This window comes from Marmota monax, unplaced genomic scaffold, assembly GCF_021218885.2.
Source record: "Marmota monax isolate L192 unplaced genomic scaffold, Marmota_monax_Labrador192_F-V1.1 WCK01_AAM20220418_F8-fsc00171, whole genome shotgun sequence".
Lineage (NCBI taxonomy): Eukaryota > Metazoa > Chordata > Mammalia > Rodentia > Sciuridae > Marmota > Marmota monax.
Window position 1 is genome coordinate 2,543,743 of NW_026694658.1, and position 23,096 is coordinate 2,566,838.

The following is a 23,096-nucleotide window of genomic DNA, read 5'->3' on the forward strand; positions in this document are numbered from 1 at the left end:
TAAATAACTTATTTGTACTAATTATGAGACTGAATAAAAGTGCTCAAAACACTATATGTACTGTTAACATTAAAAGATATTGACAATTATAGTATTTTCATTGCTGCATTGTTCATAAATTATTGCTATTAGTCCTTCACATAAAACTGTAGGGAAATTCTCAAGCCTGGAAACTGAGTCCTCAGTTATTTTTTATTTATTTATTTTTTTAGTTGAAGGTGAATACAACACCTTTATTATATTTATTTATATGTGGTGTTGAGGATGGAACCCAGGGCCTCACACATACTAAGTGAGTGCTCTACCACTGAGCCACAACCCCAGCCCCCTCAGTTATGTTTTGAAAACTCAAAATGAATCTTATTTAATAGAATATAAGCAAAAAGTACATTATTTGCATAAAAATATATGTTCCATCTGGCTAGTAAGGAAATATTTATACATATCCTGACTGCCTTCTTGCACAAAATATTTCAGTTAGTGTAAGGAAAACCATGGGATACTGCCTGATTGCACGTTGTTTCTTAAAGTGGAATTGGCACACACAAGTGAAAATATCGTAGGAGGATAATTCCAAACAAAAGAATTTCTTTTTTTCTTTTCCTAAGATTATAAAATATAAATTTTCTCCTAACTGCAATTCATTTAAAAATATAAGAAATGAAATTCTAATACCAACTTCTTACTTAATAATAAAAATATTTTGTCATTGACCATGAAAAAACTTCTAGTTACCTTTCTCTCCTTTATACTTGATTGAGTCATAGTACACCTGCAACAATTCATCAAAATCAGTTTTTTCTCCTCCTTGTGGTTCTACAATGACTGTCTTCACCAACTCCAGATTATGCCACAAACCAGTATGGAGCCAACGTTCTCTTAATTTTTCTAATAGCTAAAACAGGGAAAGATAAAAAGATTAAATTTTTGTGTATTCAGCTGAACAAATTTACCATTTTTTATTCGTTTAAAGCTAATATGACTATAATGTAACCATGGCAAATGTATTAACCTTTCAGTGACTTTTCTCATCTATAAATAAGGTAAGCAATATCTCATTAAAGCTGTGATTGGTGAAATTCCTAATAAATATTATCAGCTGCTTCTGTTAACAATACTTTTGCCATTAACACTATTGCTGCTGCTGCTGCTGCTACTACTATTATTGCATTGTGGTGATTTCACAAGCCGAAAAAAAAATTACTTCTGTTAGAATTGTTTTTTTTCCCCACTTGTGGTGCTGGGGATTGAATTCAGGGTTTTGCACATGCTAAGTATGTGCTCTTCCACTAGCTACCCCCTCAAACTCTAAAGTAAATATATTTTAAATTATTTAAGTCTTAAGGAAAAGTTCCTTAATATTCTTAACCCATCTTAAATGAAGATTCTTAAAATGATTTTACGAAGTACATAGGCAATTAAGCTCACTGTTTGAAAATGGGATCATCATTAATAACCCAAATCATTATGTGGCTCAGCGGTAGAGCGCTCGCCTATTACATGCAAGGCCCTGGGTTCGATCCTCAGCACCACATAAAAATAAATAAAATAAAGGTATTGTGCCCAACTACAACTAAAAAAATAAATATTTTAAAAAGGTGTTTAAAAAACCCAAATTGAATAGATATATAAATTGAACATATTTTAATAATAGAATGTTAGAGTAAAAATAAATAATACAAAGTTGTTGAAAAAAAAAGGAAGCCCAACACTAAACCTCATTCTTAAAAAAATACATGGATTGCAGAGAATCATCTTTAGATATGAATGATAAAAAACTTCACAATTCAAAACATATGAATGCAGCAAAGGCAACATTTAGAAATACTCTTACAGCTTAGAATACACTTATTTAAAATTTTTGAAAATAAAAGAACTACATTCTTTTCAAGGAGCTAGAAAGTGAAATAAAACAAATACAAAGTAGAAATAACAAAGACAAAAGATAGATACATGCAAAAGACAAAAGCCAATGGTACAGAGTATAATTTAAGCTCAATTATTTTACCCATTGTTGTATGGCATGTGTTCTATACCATGTGGATCAGTTTTTACAATGTAGGAAAAAAAAAAAAAAAAAAAAAAAAAAAAACAATGCAAATTCCCTAAAGAATGAAAATAAACCCATTTTTGTAAGACTGTAATGTAGGGTTATCATCAATCTAAAAGTCTTCCATTTTGAGTACCTCATGAATTGGCTATTAGAATCTGCTTTTGGATTGTGTCCTGTTTCTGAATCAAAGTCTCTCAGTGCTTACAAAGTATAGGCAAACAAAACAAAAAACCAACTCCTGACAGTATTTAGAGCAACTGTCACACTGGATTTTCAAGGAAGACTGAAAGAATCAAAACATTCATTGAAATTTATTAAATTATTTAAATTTCAACTAAAATTAGAAAAGGATAGTTGAGAAAAGCATAAAGTATCTTGAGAATATATAAAATCAGATGAACTACCATGAATTTGCATAACTATTAATACACAATGGAATTTTATCCATGATATACTGTTTTTCCTATATCTGAAAACACTGACAACATTTCATCTTTGATTCATTGATCCTGGAATAACAACTTTGAACACTGTAGTTCACAAATATTCAAGATCTGGAGAAAACCCTCTCATGCTACTTGGGTAAGATAATTAGGTTAATAACTCCAGGATATATACCACAACTAGATTAGAGAATTCTATTTTTAAAAGAAAGTTTGAGAAATAACAAAGAATTAGTTCAATGTGCAAATTTTCCACTAAAGAAATCCGGCGTAGATATTTTTCCCATTATATAGAAAATAATTCAGAATGTTAGGGAACTAAACATGATTTAAAAAATGTAAAAGCAGGCATGATAAATCCAATTATTTCATATTTGTTATAAGAGTTGATTTCTTTTTATTTCTAAAAGAACTTCAGAAATTTATGCACAAGCAAATGGTCAGATTCATAAATAAATCTTGAACACAAAAATAACAAAGCACAATATGCAATATTGATTCCATTTTTAAATTTTTAAAGAAATATAAAATGTTTACATATTATTGGGTCTTTAAGAAACGTGTCTGCAAGATAATACTGTTGAGTTCATTGATATATCTGAGTTACTTCTAGCTCTAAAGTTTGTTGATTCTAGCTAATTTTTAAACAAAATTGTCAGTAAACTATATGTCAGGGATTAGGCAAGAACAAAAAGAAGAAAGCAGAAACACAGACTATATTTTTCTAATATTGGCCTAGAGGTTTGCATTACAACTTTAAAACTTTATTGTTAAATATAACTGGATTAAATATCCCAATCAGAAAACATAAAATTGCTGAACAGACCAAAACCTGATCCATAGATAAGTGACTCACTGTAGATTCAAGGTCACAAATAGGCTGAAAGTAAAAGGCTGGGAAAAAAGATATTCCTTATAAATAATAATTAAAATAAGGCAGGGGCAGCAATACTGATGTCATCAATTAAATAGATTTTAAGTCAAAAACTGTCATGAGAGACAAAAAAATTACACGAGGATAAACAAGTTAATTCATCAGGAACATTTAACAATTATATATGTACCCAACATCAAAGAATCCAAATATTTCAAGCAAATATTGACAGAACTGAAAGGAGAAACAGGAAGCTACATAATAAGGGGAGAATTCAATGTCGGCCTCTGATAAGAGATAAGACATCCAGGCAGAAGATCAATAAGGAAACAGAAAATCTAAACAAATCCAGAGACCAGAAGGACCTACCTAACAGACCTATGCAGAACATTTCTCCCAGCTGCAGTAGAATATACATTCTTCTCAACTGCATACAGAATGTTCTCTAGTATAGATCACATTATGTCACAAAACAAAATTTTAAGAAGACTAAAATCAGTATCATGAATCTTTTTCAACCACAATGGAATAAAAGTAGGATTTAAAAGAAGGAAGAAAACTGGACAATGCACAAATATGTGGAAATTAAGCAGAACAGTTTTGAATAGTATGTGCATGGCTTGCAAAAAAAAAAAAAAGCACTTTGCATGATATTATCCAGTTCCATCTATTTACCAGCAAATGCCATAATTTCATTCTTCTTTATGGCTGAGTGAAACTCCATTGTGTACTTATACCACATTTTCTTTATCCATTCATCTGTTGTTGGGCACCTGAGCTGGTTCCATAACTTGGCTATTGTGAAATTGCACTGCTATAAACACCGATGTGCCTGTATCATTATAGCATGCTGATTTTAGTTCTTTTGGAATTTAAAAAACCAAGAAGTGGGATAGTGTGGTCATACCATTCCTAATCTTTTGAGGAATCTCCACGCTGCTTTCCAAAGTAGTTGCACTAATTTACAGTCCCACCAAGAAGTATGAGTGGACCTTTTTCCCCACACTCTTACTAGCATGTATTATTATTTGTATTCTTGATGATTGCCATTCTGACTGCAGTGAAATGTGAAATAAACCAGACTCAGAAAGTCAAGGGTTGCATACTTTCTCTCATATGCAAAAACTAGAGTACAATAAGAAAAAAAAGTGGGGAAGGATCCCATGAAAACATAAGGGTGATCAGTGGAGTACAGGAAGGGAAGAGAAAGAGAGGGAACAACAGGAAAGGGGAAGAACAGCAGAATGATATTGACCAAACTATGCTATGTATATGTATGAACATACCACAGTAAATTTCACCTTTATGTATATTGTGAAGCACCAATTTAAAAAACTCTATAAATAAATAGAAGGAAGACCAGTAGAGTAGAGGAAGGAGAACAGAGGGAGGGAGGAGGAGAGTGAAAGAGAAAGTACTGGGGACTAAAGTGGAGAAAGTTACATTCCATGCACGTGTTGTTATATCAAAATGAATCCCAAGATTATGTTTAACTATAATGTACTAATAAAAGCATTAAAAATAAATTTTAAAAAAGAAAATAATGAAATTATCTTCAGACCAACAAAAAAGGAAACGCAAGATACCAAGTTTAAGTATGCAACAAAAGCAATACTAAGATGAAAGTATATAGAAGTATAAATGCATACGTTAAAAAAGAAAGAAGATCTCAAGTAAATAAATCAAAGGTATACCTCAAGGAATTATTAAAAAGTTAGCAGAAGAAAGGAAATAAGAAGATGAGAACAGAAAATAGAAAAATATAAATGAATAAATCAATGTTATTTTTGAAAATACCAATAAAATTGATTAACTAGACTAAGAAAAAAGAGCTTAAAATTAGGAAAAAGGGAAATATTACAAATGATGCCACAGAAATAAAAAAATTTTTAAGAAATTAAAAAACAATGTCCTAACAAACTGGATAACCTAGAAATTGATGAATTCCTAAAAACGCATGATCAGCTTTTGGTAAAAAGCTGATCTTGAAGAAAGTCTGAGAGATCTTTACTTAGTAAGATTAAATTAGCAACAAAGTGTCCTACCAAAGAAAAACTTCAGTGATAAAGTCAACCAAACACTTAAAGAAAACCTAAAACAAATATAGATTTCATGTAATCTATTAAAATCCCAATGGTTTTTTTGCATAAGTCGAGAGGCAAAAATACATTTAACATTACTATCAACAATGCATAAGGATTCTTCTGATTTTTCAACTTGCCAATACTTGTTATTTCTTGTGTTTTGATAATGGCCTTTCTAAGAAGTATGTGGTGATATCTCATTGGTTTTAATTTGTATCTCCTAATGATTAATGATGTTGAGTGTCTTTACATATACTTGTAGACCATTTCTGTGTCATCTTTGGAGAAATGTTTATTCAAATCCTTTGCCCATTTTTTAATTGGGTTATTGATTTGGTACTGAGTTATAGGAATTCCTTATATGTTTTGGTTGCCATTGTAGAAAACAAAAGGAATAAGAAAGGAATCAAAATATTATACTACCAAAAAAATCAAATTTCTTTCAGCAGTGTTTTGCAGTTTTTAGTATACAAGTCTTTTACTTAGTTTATTCTAAAGTATTTTATTCATTTTAGTGGTGTTACAAATGGGACTGTTTCCCTAATTACCTTTTCAGATGGTTTATTGTTAGTATACAAAAATGCAACTGGGGTCTGGGGTTGTGGCTCAGTGGTAGAACATTCACCTAGCACACATGAGGCACTGGGTTCGATCCTCAGCACCACATAAAGATAAATAAATAAAGGTATTGTGTCCATCTACAACTAAAAAATATTTTTTAAACTGCATCTGATTTTTGTTTATTCACTTTGTATTCTGTAACTTTTCTGAATTTATTAGTTCTAATAGTTTTTTAAAAATATTTTATTAGTTGTTGGTGGACCTTTATTTATTTTTATGTGGTGCTGAGAATCTAACCCAGTACCTCACACATGCTAGGCAAGAACTCTTTCACTGACCCACAACCCCAGCCCCTCTAATAGATTTTTAATGGATTCTCTAGATTTTCTACATCTAAGATCATGTTGGCTATAAACAGCAACAATTTTACTTCTTTCTTTCCTACTCTGATGTCTTTAGTTTCTTTTTCTTGTTTAATTGCTCAGTCTAGGACTTCTAGTATTACACCATATTTAAGGGTGAGAGGCAATATCCTTGCCTTGTTACTGATCTTGAAGGAAAGTTTTCATCTTTTTCACCAGTGACTATATTGCTAGCTGTGAGCTTTACACATATGGCCTTTATTTGAGGTAATTTCCTTCCATACCAAGTTTATTGAAAGTTTTTTTTCATCATGCAAGAGGGCTGAATTTTTTCAAATGCTTTGTCTATGTCTACCAAGATAATGAATGACTCAGTCTTTTCACAAACAGAACTGGGAACACAAGATAATGACATGCCAAATAAAGTTAGATCTTGTCTTTACAATATTCACAAATTAACTCAAAATTAATAAAAAACCTTGGTATTAAGAACTAAAAATATAAAACTAATAGAGTAGTGAATACTCAGATGTTCATCTTATTGTTATTACTTTAAATGTCCACATTGCACTATATACCCACATTATATTTCACAGTTTTTAAAAAAATCAAACTACATTACTCTGCTCTTAATATAAATAAGAGGAGTGATAAGAGTGGATACATTTAGGCTACTAATAAAGTAAGCCAAAGATAAAGGTGGTTTGAATTAGAAAGAGTTAAGGAAAAAAAAATCTAAAACTTGATAGGAAGGTAAAAAATACATAGCACAAATTTCTACAAACAGAGGAAAAGATTCCACTACAGATGTATCTAAGGAAATGCATTTTGTTGAATTTACCATTTATTATTAAGACCCAGACATAGTGGAATTACATTTTAACTTGTATATTTTTGTCCAGTAGAAAATCAAATTATTCCTCTCCAAGAGAAAAGATAACACCAAAGGTTACAGTTTACTGGCCTACAGCACATTAACCTGTCTTATATTCAAGGCCAGTAAACTTATATTCTATTCTTTTATTAAATTGCCTAAAGTATATTGTTCTTAAAATGTTTTCTGAATTGGCCTTACCATCATGTTCATTTCCTCATTAATCAGTGAGTTTAATAAAATCTCTGATGTCTCTACTTTTCATGTGAGTCATAATTTTACCTTTTTTTAAAAGGCCATAGAATTATACCATAAAGAAAACAGATTATAAAAATATTTAAAATTTTGGGCTAGGCAGTATGGAGATTCCTGAGAAAGCTGGGAATGGAACCACCATTTGACCCAGCTATCGCCCTTCTTGGACTATTCCCTGAGGATCTTAAAAGAGCGTACTATAGGGATACTGCCACATCAATGATCATAGCAGCACAATTCACAATAGCTAGACTGTGGAACCAACCTAGATGCCCTGCAATAGATGAATGGATAAAAAAAATGTGCCATTTATACACAATGGAGTATTACGCAGCACTAAAAAATGACAAAATCATGGAATTTGCAGGGAAATGGATGGCATTAGAGCAGATTATGCTAAGCAAAGCTAGTCAATCCTTAAAAAACAAATGCCAAATGTCTTATTTGATATAAGGAGAGCAACTAAGAACAGAACAGGGAGGAAGAGCATGAGGAAAAGATTAACATTAAACAGAGACGAGTGGGGAGAGGGAAAGGGAGAGAGAAGGGAAATCGTATGGAAATGGAAGGAGACCCTCAATGTTACACAAAATTACATATAAGAGGTTGTGAGGGGAAGGGGGGGGAAACAAGGGAGAGAATTGAACAACAGCAGATGAGGTAGAGAGGGAAGATGGAAGGGGAGGGGAGGGGGGGATAGTAGGGGATAGGAAAGGTAGCAGAATACAACAGTCACTAATATGGCATTATGTAAAAATGTGAATGTGTAACCGATGTGATTCTGCAATTTGTATTTGGGGTAAAAATGGGAGTTCATAACCCACTTGAGTCAAATGTATGAAAGATGATATGTCATGAGCTTTGTAATGTTTTGAACAACCAATAAAAAATAAATAAATAAATAAATAAATAAATAAAAATTTGGGGCTAGGGTTGTGGCTCAGTGGTAGAGCACTCACCTAGCATGTGTGAGGCCCTGGGTTCAATCCTTAGCATCACATAATAATAAATAAATTAAGGTATTGTGTCCTACTACAACTAAAAAAAATAAATATTTAAAAAAATATATTTAAAATTTAAAATGAATAAGGTAGTTGGACTGGACAAAATAGGAAAGGGAGAAAAAGGTTCACAGATACCCCATTGGTATCTGAGTAATCCAAATATAGATTATGGTATCATTCACTCATATAGTCCACACTGAAAAAGGGCCAACATTAGAAGGAAAGATTACAAGTTTGCTGCCTTTAAGATACCTGAATTGAAACGTTGGTTGAATAATATGGGTGTGGTACTTAGGAGAAGTCAGAAATAAATTATAAATTGGGAAAACAAGATAAAAGGTGAAACTAAGAATGCATATAAATGAAATCAGATACAGAAATGGGTCCAGGGCTGGGGATATAGCTCAGTTAGTAGAGTGCTTGAATCATATGCATGAAGCCCTGGGTTCAATCCCCAGCACGAAAGAAAGAAAGGAAGGAAGGAAGGACCTTATCTTTTCTCTTTCTCTCATATTGCACACCTAGTTCATCAACAAACCTGCCAGCATTACCTTCAAATTATAGCTAAACTTCAAACAGTTCGTATTATCTTCACTTGTAAAACTAAGTCTAAATCATTCAATGGCTTCCTATTGCATGCAGAATAAAATCTAAATCCTTACCACGCCATGATTTTACCCCAACTATATGTCCTATTCTCCTTTTCTTACCCCAACACTGCTACAGTCACACTAATCTCCCAAATGCACATTATAATCAGGCCCTCTTCTACCTAACATTCCCTCTGTCTGAACATTCTCTCTTCCTCTCCTTTAGACCTTTATTCAATCTTACCTTCTCAGACAGGTCTTCCCAAAACATCCAATTAAAATTCTAAACCATCTCCTCAAGTGCCCAATATTATCTTTTCTTCTTTCCTTGTTTTTGTTTTCTACATAGCACTTATTACCATCTGTATTAGTGCTCTTGGGCTGCCATAACCAAAATATCACAGACTGGGTATTTATTTCTTACCATTCTGGAGAATAAGAAATATAAAATCAGCATGTTGACAAACTTGATTTCTGGTGAGGGCTCTCCATCTGGCTTATAGACAGTGGCCTTTTCTCATGTTTTTTTCCTCTGTGCTTGAGTAAGGGAGCTCTCTGGTGCTACTTCCTATAAGGACACTAATCCTATCAGATCAGAGTGCCACCCTCATAACCTCAGTTAACTTTAATTATGTTCTTAAAGGTTCCATCTTCAAATATAAATACACAGGGGTTAGGGATTCAATATAAGAAAAAATTTGGTAAGACACATTCAATTCATAGCATCATCTAACATACTGGTACCTTTCTGTGTATCTGTTTCTCTCTCTCTCTCTCTCTCTCTCTCTCTCTCTCTCTCTCTCTAAGAGGACAATAACTTTTGTTTGTTTTGCACACATCTGATTGTCTGGTACCTATAACAGTACCTGACAGGTAATAAATACTCAATAAATAAGTATTAGATGAATTTAATAAATGAAGAAAAAAGGAAGGTCCAAAATAATGGAAAATTGGGAAGGAGAATAATGAAAGGTAAGAACAACTATGAAATCAGGAACCAAAATCCTTAAAAAAGAAGACTATTTGGGTGATTTGTAAGATAACCAAAAAAAGAAAGAAAAAAGAGGAAAGAGTGACAGGATTATAAGAATGTGCTCAAGAGACTACAGTTTTTAATTAATGAGTCCCAAAGCTTTCCACTTCCTTCCTTCTTTCTTCCTCCCTAACTCTCTCTTCTCTCTCTCTCTTTCCCTCCCTCCTCCCCTTCTTAATCAAGAAGAAAATACATATGTAAAGGTTCACAAAGCACAATATGGAGTAGATAGGATACTAAATCTGAGGTACTATAAGTTGTGAGAGGCAAAAATGGTCATGACAGCAGAGTGGCACACTCCCAGTGGCTCTGGAGGCTGCTTCAGGAGGATCACAAGTTCAAAGCCAGCCTCAGCAATTTAGGAAGGCCCTAAGCAACTCAGTGAGACCCTGTCCCCCCCACCAAAAAAAAAAAAAAGGTGGGGATGTGGCTCAGTGGTTGATTGCCCCCGAGTTCAATCCCTGGTACCAAAAAAAAAAAAAAAAAAAAAAAGCCATGACTTAAAAGAACTGACAAGGAAGTGGAATATTCTCTGGGTATGTCCAGATTTTAGTTCAGGTAAAGAAATATAAGGAATACTTTGAAAAGGGGGAAATTTGATGGTTATGAGACAATATTTACACAGAGTATAATGTGTTTATTTCAGTCTCTTCAGTGGAGGTTTTTCAAAAGTACTTTAAAAACCTTCCATTAAAAACTTCACATGTGAATTGGGAGTATAGTTCTATAGCAAAAACATTTTGATTATTTACTTGAAAACGGTCTATAACAATTTTTCAATTTCAGATAACAGAATATTTAGTTCAACAGCTCTTCCAATATCATTGGAGGTAACATTCACATTGCATATTTATACAGCTGAATTATTTCTCTCTTATCAGAAAAATTACAGTAATAACTAAGCATACAAATAACTCAAACAATTATTAAATTCTCTTAAATATTCTAACCAGGTACCTAAAAATAAAATAAGTTAAAGAAAGTACACTGACACAGAGCTGTCTCTTAGGCCTTTAGGGCTTACATATGTGAAAAATATGAAATCTGTTACATACTATTTTATTTAATAGCTCATAAAGGGTAAATACTATCCATACAGAGAGACTAGCCAACACATAACGATGGAGATGATTTTAATTCAACAACTGGTATTCACATTACTTGAACTTGTTAATCTCAGAGGTGAAATTTTTTAAAGTTAAATCTCACAAATTAAAAGATATACTTTGGAATGTCTGTGTCTTAGCTGGACATTGTCATTTTACTTTTTCAAACTTCTTTCAAAACCAGTATCTCACTAGGGAGGCAATAAGTAAGAATGCAAACTAGTGGGGAAATCCTGCATTTGCTCAATGTCCATAGCTTTTACACAGTTCCAGATGTTCGGTACATTAATAATACACTAACTCAAAGCCTCTTTTTGAAACTTTAGAAAGTGCAAATTGCATTAAGACCTCTTTGCCCTCATTAATGGTATTGTTACAATTCCAGACCTCTGGAAAATGTTTTTTGGCATGTGTTTAACTTTATAATATTGCCATTTACTCACTTTAATAGCTAGTACTCAAGTCTTAATGCTTTTAAATAGTTCTGCCAAAACAGACTACCATCTTTTGTAATCTTTTCACATAATTTATTTCATAGGTGAAATCTGTCATATTTTTCCACCTAAAGATGATTCTTAACTATTGATTTCATGAGATATTAATATTTGAGAAATGTTTATTTAGTTGACATATACTGTAGGTGGCGTAAGTTGGAAATAAAACACAGAATATTTTAAATAGTAATCAAAATGAAAAAATAAGTATTTTTAAAAATAAATTTTTGCTTATTTAAAAAATAGGCATATTTTTAATTTTTTTTTTCTTTTGCTACTGGGTACCCAGGGGTGCTTTACCACTGAGCTATATCCCTAGTCATTTTTACTTTTTATTTTGAGACAGGGTCTTGCTAAGTTGCTGAGGTTGACCTAAAATTTGTGATCCTCCTGCATCCCAAGTCACTGGGATTATAGGCAAAGCGCCAAACTATTCTTAATTCTTGCTCTATTAAAACAAATATGAGAAGGCAAAAAATATTATTTCCATTGAAACACTTTCCTATTTGGTTATATATGACATAGTATTTATACCTCAAGAGGCTGGGTTATATTTCAGGATCAAACTCTCAATAAATATACACACAGTCACAGACATGGTGGAATAATATGGAAGAATCCTGCCTTGAAGTGAAAACAAGATCCTTTATGGGTCTTGACAACTAAGTGGAAATGAAAGAAAAGGAGCATTCTCTCAAAAATTAGTTAAATGATTGAGGACTATGAAAACATTAGATCTGCACTCCTGATAACACATTTATTTTTAGTCACTTACTCTTATATTTTAATAAAACTATGCAATATTTATAATACAAATTTTTTAAAATAGAATCTCTATTAAAAAAACCCTCACATTTCATTGTGACTATCTACTTTTTGAAATCTCTTAAACAGAAAACAGCAAGAATCAATATCTACTTACATATGGAAGAAATTCTGAACTCTTTGAAATGTGATTTCTGAATTTTTGTTGATTTATCAACATAATTGGATCATCCATGTCTAAAGTAACCATTTAGTTATTTTTACACATTTGAACAGTTTTGCTATTTTAGAGTCAAGAAATGTTGGCTTAATAAATGTTAGCTGATACATGAATGAATAAATTTATTAACACACATTCAACTATATGCTTCATTCTCTGCCTGAGCAGATTAAGTAGAGACAAACCAGAAAACAACCAATCAACCATAACAGTATGTCTATACTTCTGTAAAAGGCTACAATTGATGTCAACTACAATGAGGTCAGTACATTTACACTATTGGAATCTAGATAGACTCTAAGCTGAGAGAAGCAAATGAATAATAAGCAACCACTACAATATTACCTAAAAGCTACTGCTTTGAAGTACTGTCAGCCTACATCTGCTATAAATCTATTGGCATAAAAATTGAAGGTGTAGGGCTGGGGCTGTAGTTCAGTGGCAGAGAACTTGCCAATCATGTGTGAGGCACTAGGTTCGATCCTCAGCACCACATTAAAAAGAAAAATTAAAAAAATAAAGGCATGCTGTCCCTCTACAACTATATAATTTTTTTTTTAATTGAGGGTGCAATGTTTTGGGAAAAGCATCACTTCACAAACTAGTAGAGAAGACCCAAAAGAAAAATACTTGAAATACAAAGTAGTATTAAACAAAAATCAAAAGGATTCAAAGCATACCACTATAGAAAATCATTAAACCACAAAGGAAGGCATAGAGAGAAATAAACAATCTAGAAAAACTACCGGAAAAAAATTAACAAAATGGCAACAGCAAGTTTTTACCTATCAATAATTATCTTGAATATAAATGAATTAAATTATCCAGTAAAATGACACAGAAGAGACTAAATGAATTTTTACAAAACCAAGAACCAACTCTATGCTGTCTAGAAGAGACTTAAGTTACATCTAAGGACAAGGCTGAAAATAATCTGGGCATGGTGGCACACACCTTTAATTCTAGAGACTAGAGAGGCTGAGAGATAGGAGGATCACAAGTTCGAGGTCAACTCAGCAATTTAGGGAGGCCATGTCTTGAAATAAAATTTAAAAAAGGGGGAAGGGTTGTAGATGTTCAGTGGTAGCTTGCCTAGAATGTCTGAGATCTCTAGTTCAATCCCTAGTAAAGCAAGGGTGGGGGGACAGGACTGAAAGTGAAGGAATCAAAAGATTCTATAGAAATGGAAACCAAGACATACAAGAGGTAGCTATACTTAGACAAAATAGACTTTAAGTCAAAAACTAAAAAGAGAAAGATGTTAGTTAATGATAAAGGGGGTCAACTCATCAAGAGGATAACAATTATAAATATATGCACCCAACATCAGAACATAAATATATAAAGCAAATATTTAAGGATCTGGAGGACAGATTATAATAAAATTACAGTAGAATATTCATCACAATTTTAACATTACACAGATTATCCAAACAGAAAATTACAAATGTGTCATCCAATAGCAATGGAATTCATCTCTAGCTCACATGGAATATTCTTCAGGATAGATTATATGGTATGCCACAAGACAAGTCTTGGAAGATTTAATAATATTGCAATCATTTTGAGTATCTTTTCCAGTCACAATGGTATGAAACTAGAAGTCAATAAGGAGGAGTTCTGGAAAATTCACAAATATATGACAATTAAGCTACATGCTTCTGAATAAACAATGGGTCCATGAAGAAATGAAAAGTGAAGTCAAAAAAATACCTTGACATAAACAAAAATGGAAACATAACATACCAAAACTTATGAGATGTAGCAAAAACAGTTTATAGGAAAATTTTTTATCAAAAAAGAATATATCAAACATTGTTACTTCCCAAGAAACTATAAAAAGAATAAACCAAGCCCAAGATTAGCAGAAGGAAGGAAATAACAAAGATCAAAGAAGACATAAATGAAATAATACAAAAAAAAAATCAACAAATCCAAGAATTAGTTCTTTAAAAACATGAAGATCAATAAACCTTCAGCTAGACTAAGAAAGAGAGAGTGGGGGGAAAGGCTCAAAATCAGAAACAAAAGGAGACAGAATTCATGCCACAGAAATACAAAGGATCACAAGTGATTATTATGAACAAGTTTATGTCAATTAATTGTATAGCCTAGAAGAAACAGGTAAATTCCTAGACATATACAACCTACCAAGACTGAATCATGAGGAAACAGAAAATCTGAATCGATATATAACTTATAACAAGATACCTCCTCAAGGAAAAGCTCTGGACCTGATGGCTTCACTACTGAATCTCACCAAATATTAGAGAACTAATAGCAATATTTTTCAAATTCTTCCAAAATATTAAAGAGGAATATTTCCAAACTCTTTACAAGATCAGCATTACCCTGATCCTAAAGCCAGACAAGTATATTACAAGAAAAGAAAACTACAGGTGAATATCCCTAATGAGCATAGAAACAAAAATCATCAATAAAATATTAGCAAACCAGCATGAGAAGAAGATTAACATTAAACAGGGGTGAGAGGTGGGAGGGAAAAGGAAAGAGAAGGGAAATTGCATGGAAATGGAAGGAGACCCTCAGGGTTATACAAAATTACATACAAGAGGAAGTGAGGGGAAAGGGGAAAAAAAAAAACAAACAAGGGGGAGAAATGAATTACAGTAGATGGGGTAGAGAGAGAAGAGGGGAGGGGAGGGGAGGGGGGATAGTAGAGGATAGGAAAGGCAGCAGAATACAACAGACACTAGTATAGCAATATGTAAAACAGTGGATGTGTAACCGATGTGATGCTGCAATCTGTATACGGGGTAAAAATGGGAGTTCATAACCCACTTGAATCAAAGCGTGAAATATGATATGTCAAGAACTATGTAATGTTTTGAACAACCAACAATAAAAATTAAAGGAAAAAAAATATTAGCAAACCAAATTCAAAAGCATCTTAAGAGGTTTAATCACCATGATCAAATGGGATTATCCATGGGAAGTAAGGATGGTTTAACATACAGAAATCAATAAATGTGATTGTATCACATTAATAGCATGAAGGACAAAAACCATATTATCATCTCATTACATGTAGAAAAAGCATTTGATAAAAATTCAACATGTTTGCTTGATAAAATTCTCATCAAATTAGAAATAGAAGGAATGTACCTCAACATGGCAAAGTCTATATATGATAAGCCCACACCTAACATTATACTGAACAATGAAAAACTGAAAGGCTTTCCTCTAGATCTAAAGTTAAGACAAAGATGTCTATTCTTGTCACTTCTATTCACCTAGTACTTTAACTCCTAGCTAGAGCAATTAGGCAGGAGAAAGATAAAAGACAACCAAATAAGAAGGAACTGAAGTTGTCACTGTTTGCTGACAACATAATCTTATATATAGAAAACCCAATACCCTGTTAAAGTAAATAAATAGAGCAAAGTTGCAGGATACAAAAATCAACACACAAAAATCTGTGGTGTTTCTTATATTAACTTGCAAAGGAAATCGAGAATAATTCCATTTAACACTATCACAAAAATAATAAAATGCTTACAGATAAATTTAAATAAGGAGGTAACATACTTGTACATTGAAAACTATAAAATATTAATGAAAGAAATTGAAAACAACACAAATAAATGAAAAGATATCCTAGGGCTGGGGTTGTGGCTCAGCGGTACAGTGCTTGCCTAGCACTCATGAGGCTCTGGGTTCGATCCTCAGTACCACATAAAAATAAGTAAATAAAATAAAGGTATTGTGTCCAACTACAACTAAAATATAAATATTAAAAAAAGAAAAGATATCTTATGTTTATGGATTAGAATATTGTCAAAATGTCCATACTAGCCAAAGTAATCTACAGACTCAATGCAAGCCCTGTCAAAATTCAAATGTCATTTTTCATTGAAATAGAAAAAATAATCCTTAAATTCTCAAATTGAACAACAACAACAAAAAAGCAACAACAACAAAAAAGCAGCAGCAACAGGAGCAGCAAACCAAGGTGTTCAGAAGCAAAAAGAACAAAGACAGAGGCATCACACAACCTTATTTTACACTATACTATAAATTATAACTGTTCCCTGGGCCCCCCCCCCCCAAAAAAATTATAGCTGTTATAATTCTCTGTAACTGGAATAAAAACAGATATATTGGGGCTGGGGTTGTGGCTCAGTGGTAGAGTGCTCGCCTAGCATGCCCAAGGCACTGGGTTCGATCCTCAGCACCACATAAATGTCAAATAAAGATATTGTATCCAACTAAAACTTTTAAGAATAAATTTTTTTTTTTAAGAATAAATATTTTTAAAAAAAACCAGATACATCAACAATAGACTAAAGAACTAAGAAATTAACCCACAGGTATACAATCAATTAATTTTTGAAAATAATATACAATCCAAAAGGACACTCTTTCAAATAAAGGGTCCTGGGAAAACTGAATAGCCACATGCAGAAGGATGGAACTTCAGAAACCCTATCTAAGCCAACATACAAAAGTAACTCAAAATGGATTAGTCTTAAACCTAAGACCTGTAACTGAAAAACTATAAGAAAATCAAGGCAAAAAAAAAAAAAAAAAAAAAGACATTGGTCGAGGCAACATGTTTTTTAGATTTGATCCCCAAAGCAAAAGTAAATAAATGGGGTTACATCAAACTACAAAGCTTCTAAAAAGCATAAGAAACATTTAACAGAGTGAAGAGTCACTCTATAGTCACTCTATATAGTCACTCTGGGAGAAAATATTTGTAAGCCATACATCCAATAAGGGGTTAACATCCAAAATATATAAGGAACTCAACTTAATAAAAAGAAAACAAGTATCTCCACTTAGAAAATGGGAGAGGGAGCCAAACAGATACTTCCCAAAAGATGACATAAAAATGTCTAATAGTCATAGAAAAAAAGGTGCAACATCACTAATCACTTAGGGAAATGCAAATTAAAACCACAATAAGATAATCACCTCATATCTGTTAGAATGGTTATGATCAAAGAGACGAAAGTATTGGGAAGGCAGTGGAGAAATGGAAACTCATGTACACTGTTGGTAAGAATGTATATTATATATTAGTACAGCTGAAAAACTGTATGGAGATTCCTCAAAAGACTAAAAAATTACCACATGATATAGCAATCCTCCTTATGGATATTTACCCAAGAGATTTGAATCAACATACTGAAGAGATGTCTGCAATCCCATGTTCACTATACCACTATTCACAATAGAAAGTTGTAGAATCAACCTAAATTGATTAACAGATGAACAGATGAAGACAATGTTGTGTATACGCATAATGTAACACTATTCAGATTTAAAAAGGAAAAAACTTCTGTCATTTGCAACAACATGAATGTAATTAGAGAACATTATGCTCAATGAAATAAGCCAGGCACAAAAAGACACCACCACACAGTATCACTTATATGTGGAATCTAAAACAATCTAACTCACAGAAGCAGCGTAGAATGATATTTATTATAGGTTGTAAAGGGTTGGGGAGATGGTGATCAAAGCTACAAAGTCTCAGTTTGGAGGGGGGGGTTAAATATTTTTTTTAGTTGCAGGTGGACACAATACCTTTATTTTATTTATTTTTATGTGGTGCTGAGGATCGAACCCAGGTCCTCGCACATGCTAGGCAAGCGTTCTACCACTGAGCCCCAACACCAGCTCCCAAAGTCCCAGTTTGACAGGAGGGATAAGGTTTCTTTTCTTTCTTTCGTTTGAGATCTACTATACAATAGAGTGCATACAGTCAGTAGTGTTGCTAAGGTTTGAATGTGTCCCCTCTAAAATTCTGGTGTTGAAATATAATATCCAATGTGATAGAAGTAAGTGATGAGGCCATGAGGGCTCTTTCTGTAGGAACAGGATTAGGCTCCTTACAAAAGAGGCTTTATGTAGCATTCAACTCACTCACTTTTCCACCATTCCACCCTTTCACCACGTGAGGACACAGCGTTCCTCCACTCTAGAGGATGTAAAAACAAGGAGTCATCTGGGAAACTGAACAGACCTCACCAGTCAACCAAACATACTTGCACCTTAACTTTGGATTACCCAGTCTCCAGAACTGTGAAGGAATAAATTTCTGTTCTTTATAAATTACCCAGTCTGTGGTATTTTAAATAAGACACTTTTCAAAATTGCCGACAGTAAATTCCAAATGTTCTCACTAAGAATAAATTCCAAATGTTCTCACCAAAAAAATGCAAAGTACTTGAGGTGATAGATATGCAAATAGCTTAATTTAATCATTCCACTGTTAATCAGCTTTCTGTCACTGTGACAAAATACTTGAGATAAAAAACTTGGAAAGAGGACAGATTATTTTGACTCATGGTCTACATTCACGGTTGCTTGGCCCTGTTTCAAGACAGAACATCACAGTGGGGAGTACCTGACAGAGAAATCTGCTCACCCCATGACAGCAGGGAAGCAAAAAGGGAGAGAGAAGAAGGACTGGGGGTTCCCAATATTCCCTTCGAGGACATGCCCCCAATGACCTTCCACTAGGCTCCACCTCTTAAAGGTTCTACCAGATCCCAATAGCACCATTAACTGGGACCAAGTGTGTAATTATGAGCCTTTAGAGGACACTGAAGATCCAAACCAGAATATCCACAATGTATTCATAAGTTATAAAATCACTTTGTACCCCATAAATATATACAATTATAAGTCAACAATTTAAAATAAACATTTTTTGGTAATGCTGGAATAAAAAAAAATATTTTTTAAAAAATACAACATGGTAAGTAGTGTTAAAGCTATATATAAATGTGACCAGGTAGAAGAGAGAGTGGCTAACTTTGCCTGAGGGATAAAGATAGTTTAAAAGAGTAGACCTCTGAGCTGAATACAGAGAACAAAATGTCTGGATAATAAAAAAGTCAGAGAGTGAAGTCCAAGTAGACACAACACTATAAACAAATGCATTGCATTTGTTTTCCATTGCTATATAACAAATTACCATAAAAATACATAACATAAAACTTACCATCTTAACCATTTTTAAGAAGATAGTTCAGTAGTCTTAAATACATTCACACTGTCATATAACCAATCTTCAGAACTCTTTGCAGCTAGCAAAACTGAAACTCTATACCCATTAAACAACTCTCCATTCTTCTTTTCTCCCATCCCCTGGCAAGATGATTCTACAATATATTTGAACTTGACTACTCAAGGTACTTCATAAAAGTGGAATTGTATGGTATTTGCCTTTTTGTGATTTACTTATTTCACTTAGTATATTATTCTACAATTTCATCTGCATAGTTGACCTATTTGTTACTTCAGTTTCTGTAGGTCAAAGTTCAGGCACAGTATGGCTAGTGTGCGATATTCATAGTAAGGGAGGTTGTACACGTGTGGGGGCATTGGTTACATGAAAACTTTCTATAATGTCTAATCAATTTTGTTATGAACCTAAAACTAATCTAAAAATTAAAACTGATTTAAAAATAAGGTCACATAACCTATAGTCCTTTTTAAAAAAATATTTATTTTTTAGTTGTAGTTGGACACGATACCTTTATTTAATTTATTTATTTATATGTGGTGCTGAGGATCAAACCCAGGGCCTCACATGTGCTAGGCAGTGCTCCACGCTGAGCCACAACCCCAGCCCCACCTATAGTCTTTTATACACTGAGTTACCTGTAGAATCTTTTCCTTCATGATTTTTTTTCCTAAAATGATCTCTCATGCTAACATGACTTCGTAGTTACATCATCTTCAAGCTAACATTATCTCAACCAGGCAAATGATGCCTATTTTATTCTAAAAACTTCTTACACACAGTCCTTTGTACAAAGGCAAATACCAAACTGTGGATATGAGCTCTAATCATTCATTTACCATGTCCAATGGAAAGTACCATTTGTTTTAGAGCAGTTTTTAAAAATCCAATGACCCCTAAGTTAACCTAATACCTTAAAACTGAAGGCAAGATATTGGGAAATTTTACATAAGTGATTTGCCTTTGCCATAGTGTAAAACACAAAAACCCAAATGGATGGGTGAAATTCCTAAGATGTTAAAATCATAGAGGTTGGAAACCTTTAAGAAATGTTAAACAGATAAATACAGTATTTGTATCAGAACATAGATGAAAAGGAATTAAAAGACACTAAATATTCAAGATATACTATATGAAGACCAAATATTCAAGATATAGCAAATATACCTAAGGTATATAAAACATTCAGTATTCATGAAATCTTATTCAACCACCCAATTGCTGACAACTACTCTGGCTCCATGTATCTTCTGCCCAAGAAAAGCAAATAATATCTATAGTGGCCCCCAACAGGTGAACTGATAGATGACAGATGTAGCCCGGTACAGTTGCCTCTACCTTTCTTTATTAATATGACATTATCCTTGAGAACTGTGTCCTGCTATGGTTTGAGTGCATCCCCCCAAAAGCATTTGTTGGAAACTGGATCCCAATGGAGCTTTATTAGAGGTGTTTAGGTCATGAGGGTGGATCCCTCATTAAAAGGTCAATGCCAGTTATAACAAGGCTTAAGGCTTTGAGTTCAATCTCTTTTTGTTTTCTCTCAACTTCTCTCACTCTCACCTTTTACTACGGGATGATGCAACAAAAAGGTCCAGGCCAGATACCAGCACCTTGATACTGAACTTCCCAGCCCCCAGAAATTTGAGAAATTTTTATATAATTTGCCCAGTTGGTGGTATTCTATTACAGCAACACAAGTTAGGCCAAGATAGGCCCCTTGATAAAAGTCTCACTTCTATTCTTTTGGTACTAGGGATTGAACCCAGGGACATTTATCATTGAGCTACATCCTCATTCCTTTATATTTTTAATTTTTGTCACAGGGTCTCACTAAGATACCAAGGATGGCCTTGAATTGCAATCCTCTTCTAGGTATATGCCACCATGCCCACCCTCATTTCCAATCTCTGTAAACACACCATTAGCAAGAAAGCTGATGTGAGAAGACATGAACACAGGATTTAGGTAGTGTCATCCTCTGTCCACTTGTATTCTAGCTTAAATGTGTTACCTATCTCGAACTTTTTCCCTTTGCTTCCAGATGTGAGTTTTAAGTTTACTTAAACTACATAACCTTATAACAAACTATCATTGTTTTCTGCCATATTCAGAATTGGTTCTAAGTGACAAGCTATGATTTATATATTACCACTTTGTAGTACTTGTTATAATAACAAAACAATGATATTGTTATTTATATTTTCTAAGGGTCACATGATATGTTTTATGTATTAGCTCCCCCCAAAATCCATATGAAATGGAAGCATTTTTGAACCACCATATTTGAACTAATATAGCAAAATCACTCTATAAATCCAGTTTCACTGAGTAAAAAAATAAACTACATGATCCATGTCTTCATTTGGTCTGTTATCTTTTTCATCCCATGACTTCTGGCATAGCCTCCTGACTTATTTGAAGTTTACTACTGCATCAAGGTAACTTCCCTCCAGACAACACCAAATCATCTAAACTCAAAAACTGCCAATCTGAAACTGTCAGCCTAAAAGAAAAATCAACTGGTTGCCATTATGAAGATTAATGACAGATTGATATTAAAGAACATAACATAGATATATAATGCCTGGAGCCTCCAAGATTTCCTAGCCCATGTCAAGTTCAAAATATTTGCTTTAATATAAAAAATGCTACGCTAATTAGTCATGTTATATTTAACCAATTTGCATTTTCATAAAGCACTTCTTAAAATATCTTTATTTTTATTTATTTATTTGTTTGTTTGTTTATTTATTTTATGTGGTGCTGAGGCTTGAACCCAGGGCTTCACACATGCAAGGCAAGTGCTCTACCACTGAGCCACAACACCAGCCCCTCATAAAGCACGTTTTTTTGGTTTTTTTTAGTTGTAGATAGACACAATACCTTTATTTTGTTTATCTTTATATGGTGCTGAGGATCAAACTCAGCACCTCATACATGCTAGACAAGCCCTCTAGCACTGAGCTACAACTCCAGTCCCATAAAGCACTTTCTATGTCTATTTTTTTATTCTTGAAAAACATATTTTAGAACCAAAGAGGGGTCGGGGGTGGGGGGACAAGCACAGGGAGTTAGGATGAATTCAGCTTCAAATTTACTACTTGATCTCTGCCTCTTCAAACTAGGTTACCTGGACATCCTTAACTCTAGTAGTCTTAATTTCTCTGCCCTTATTATGCCTAAGTTTTTACTTTAAAAATTATAATCAATATATTTTTTATAGCCTGTTTAGAATCAGATGTGATACAAATACCTGAAGGATAGTAACAAATAAGTGGTATGAACAGTTACATACATGTAATATACACAAAATAAAAAAAAGCAAAAAGAAAAATAACTTGGTCATTTAAATTGCTACTTTCGGGCTGCCTTACT

General features: G+C 33.3%; 1 protein-coding gene across 4 annotated transcripts in view; it reads right to left on the reverse strand.

Moving 5' to 3' along the window:
• The window catches only part of Brip1 (BRCA1 interacting helicase 1), a 157,381-nt gene that overhangs the window by 51,420 nt on the left and 82,865 nt on the right, over positions 1-23,096 (reverse strand). For all 4 annotated transcript variants that reach the window (XM_046423252.2, XM_046423251.2, XM_058572327.1 and 1 more), the window contains one exon: positions 736-895. In XM_046423252.2, coding sequence (XP_046279208.1) covers positions 736-895 — 160 coding nt within the window. The remainder of the gene's footprint in view (positions 1-735; positions 896-23,096) is intronic.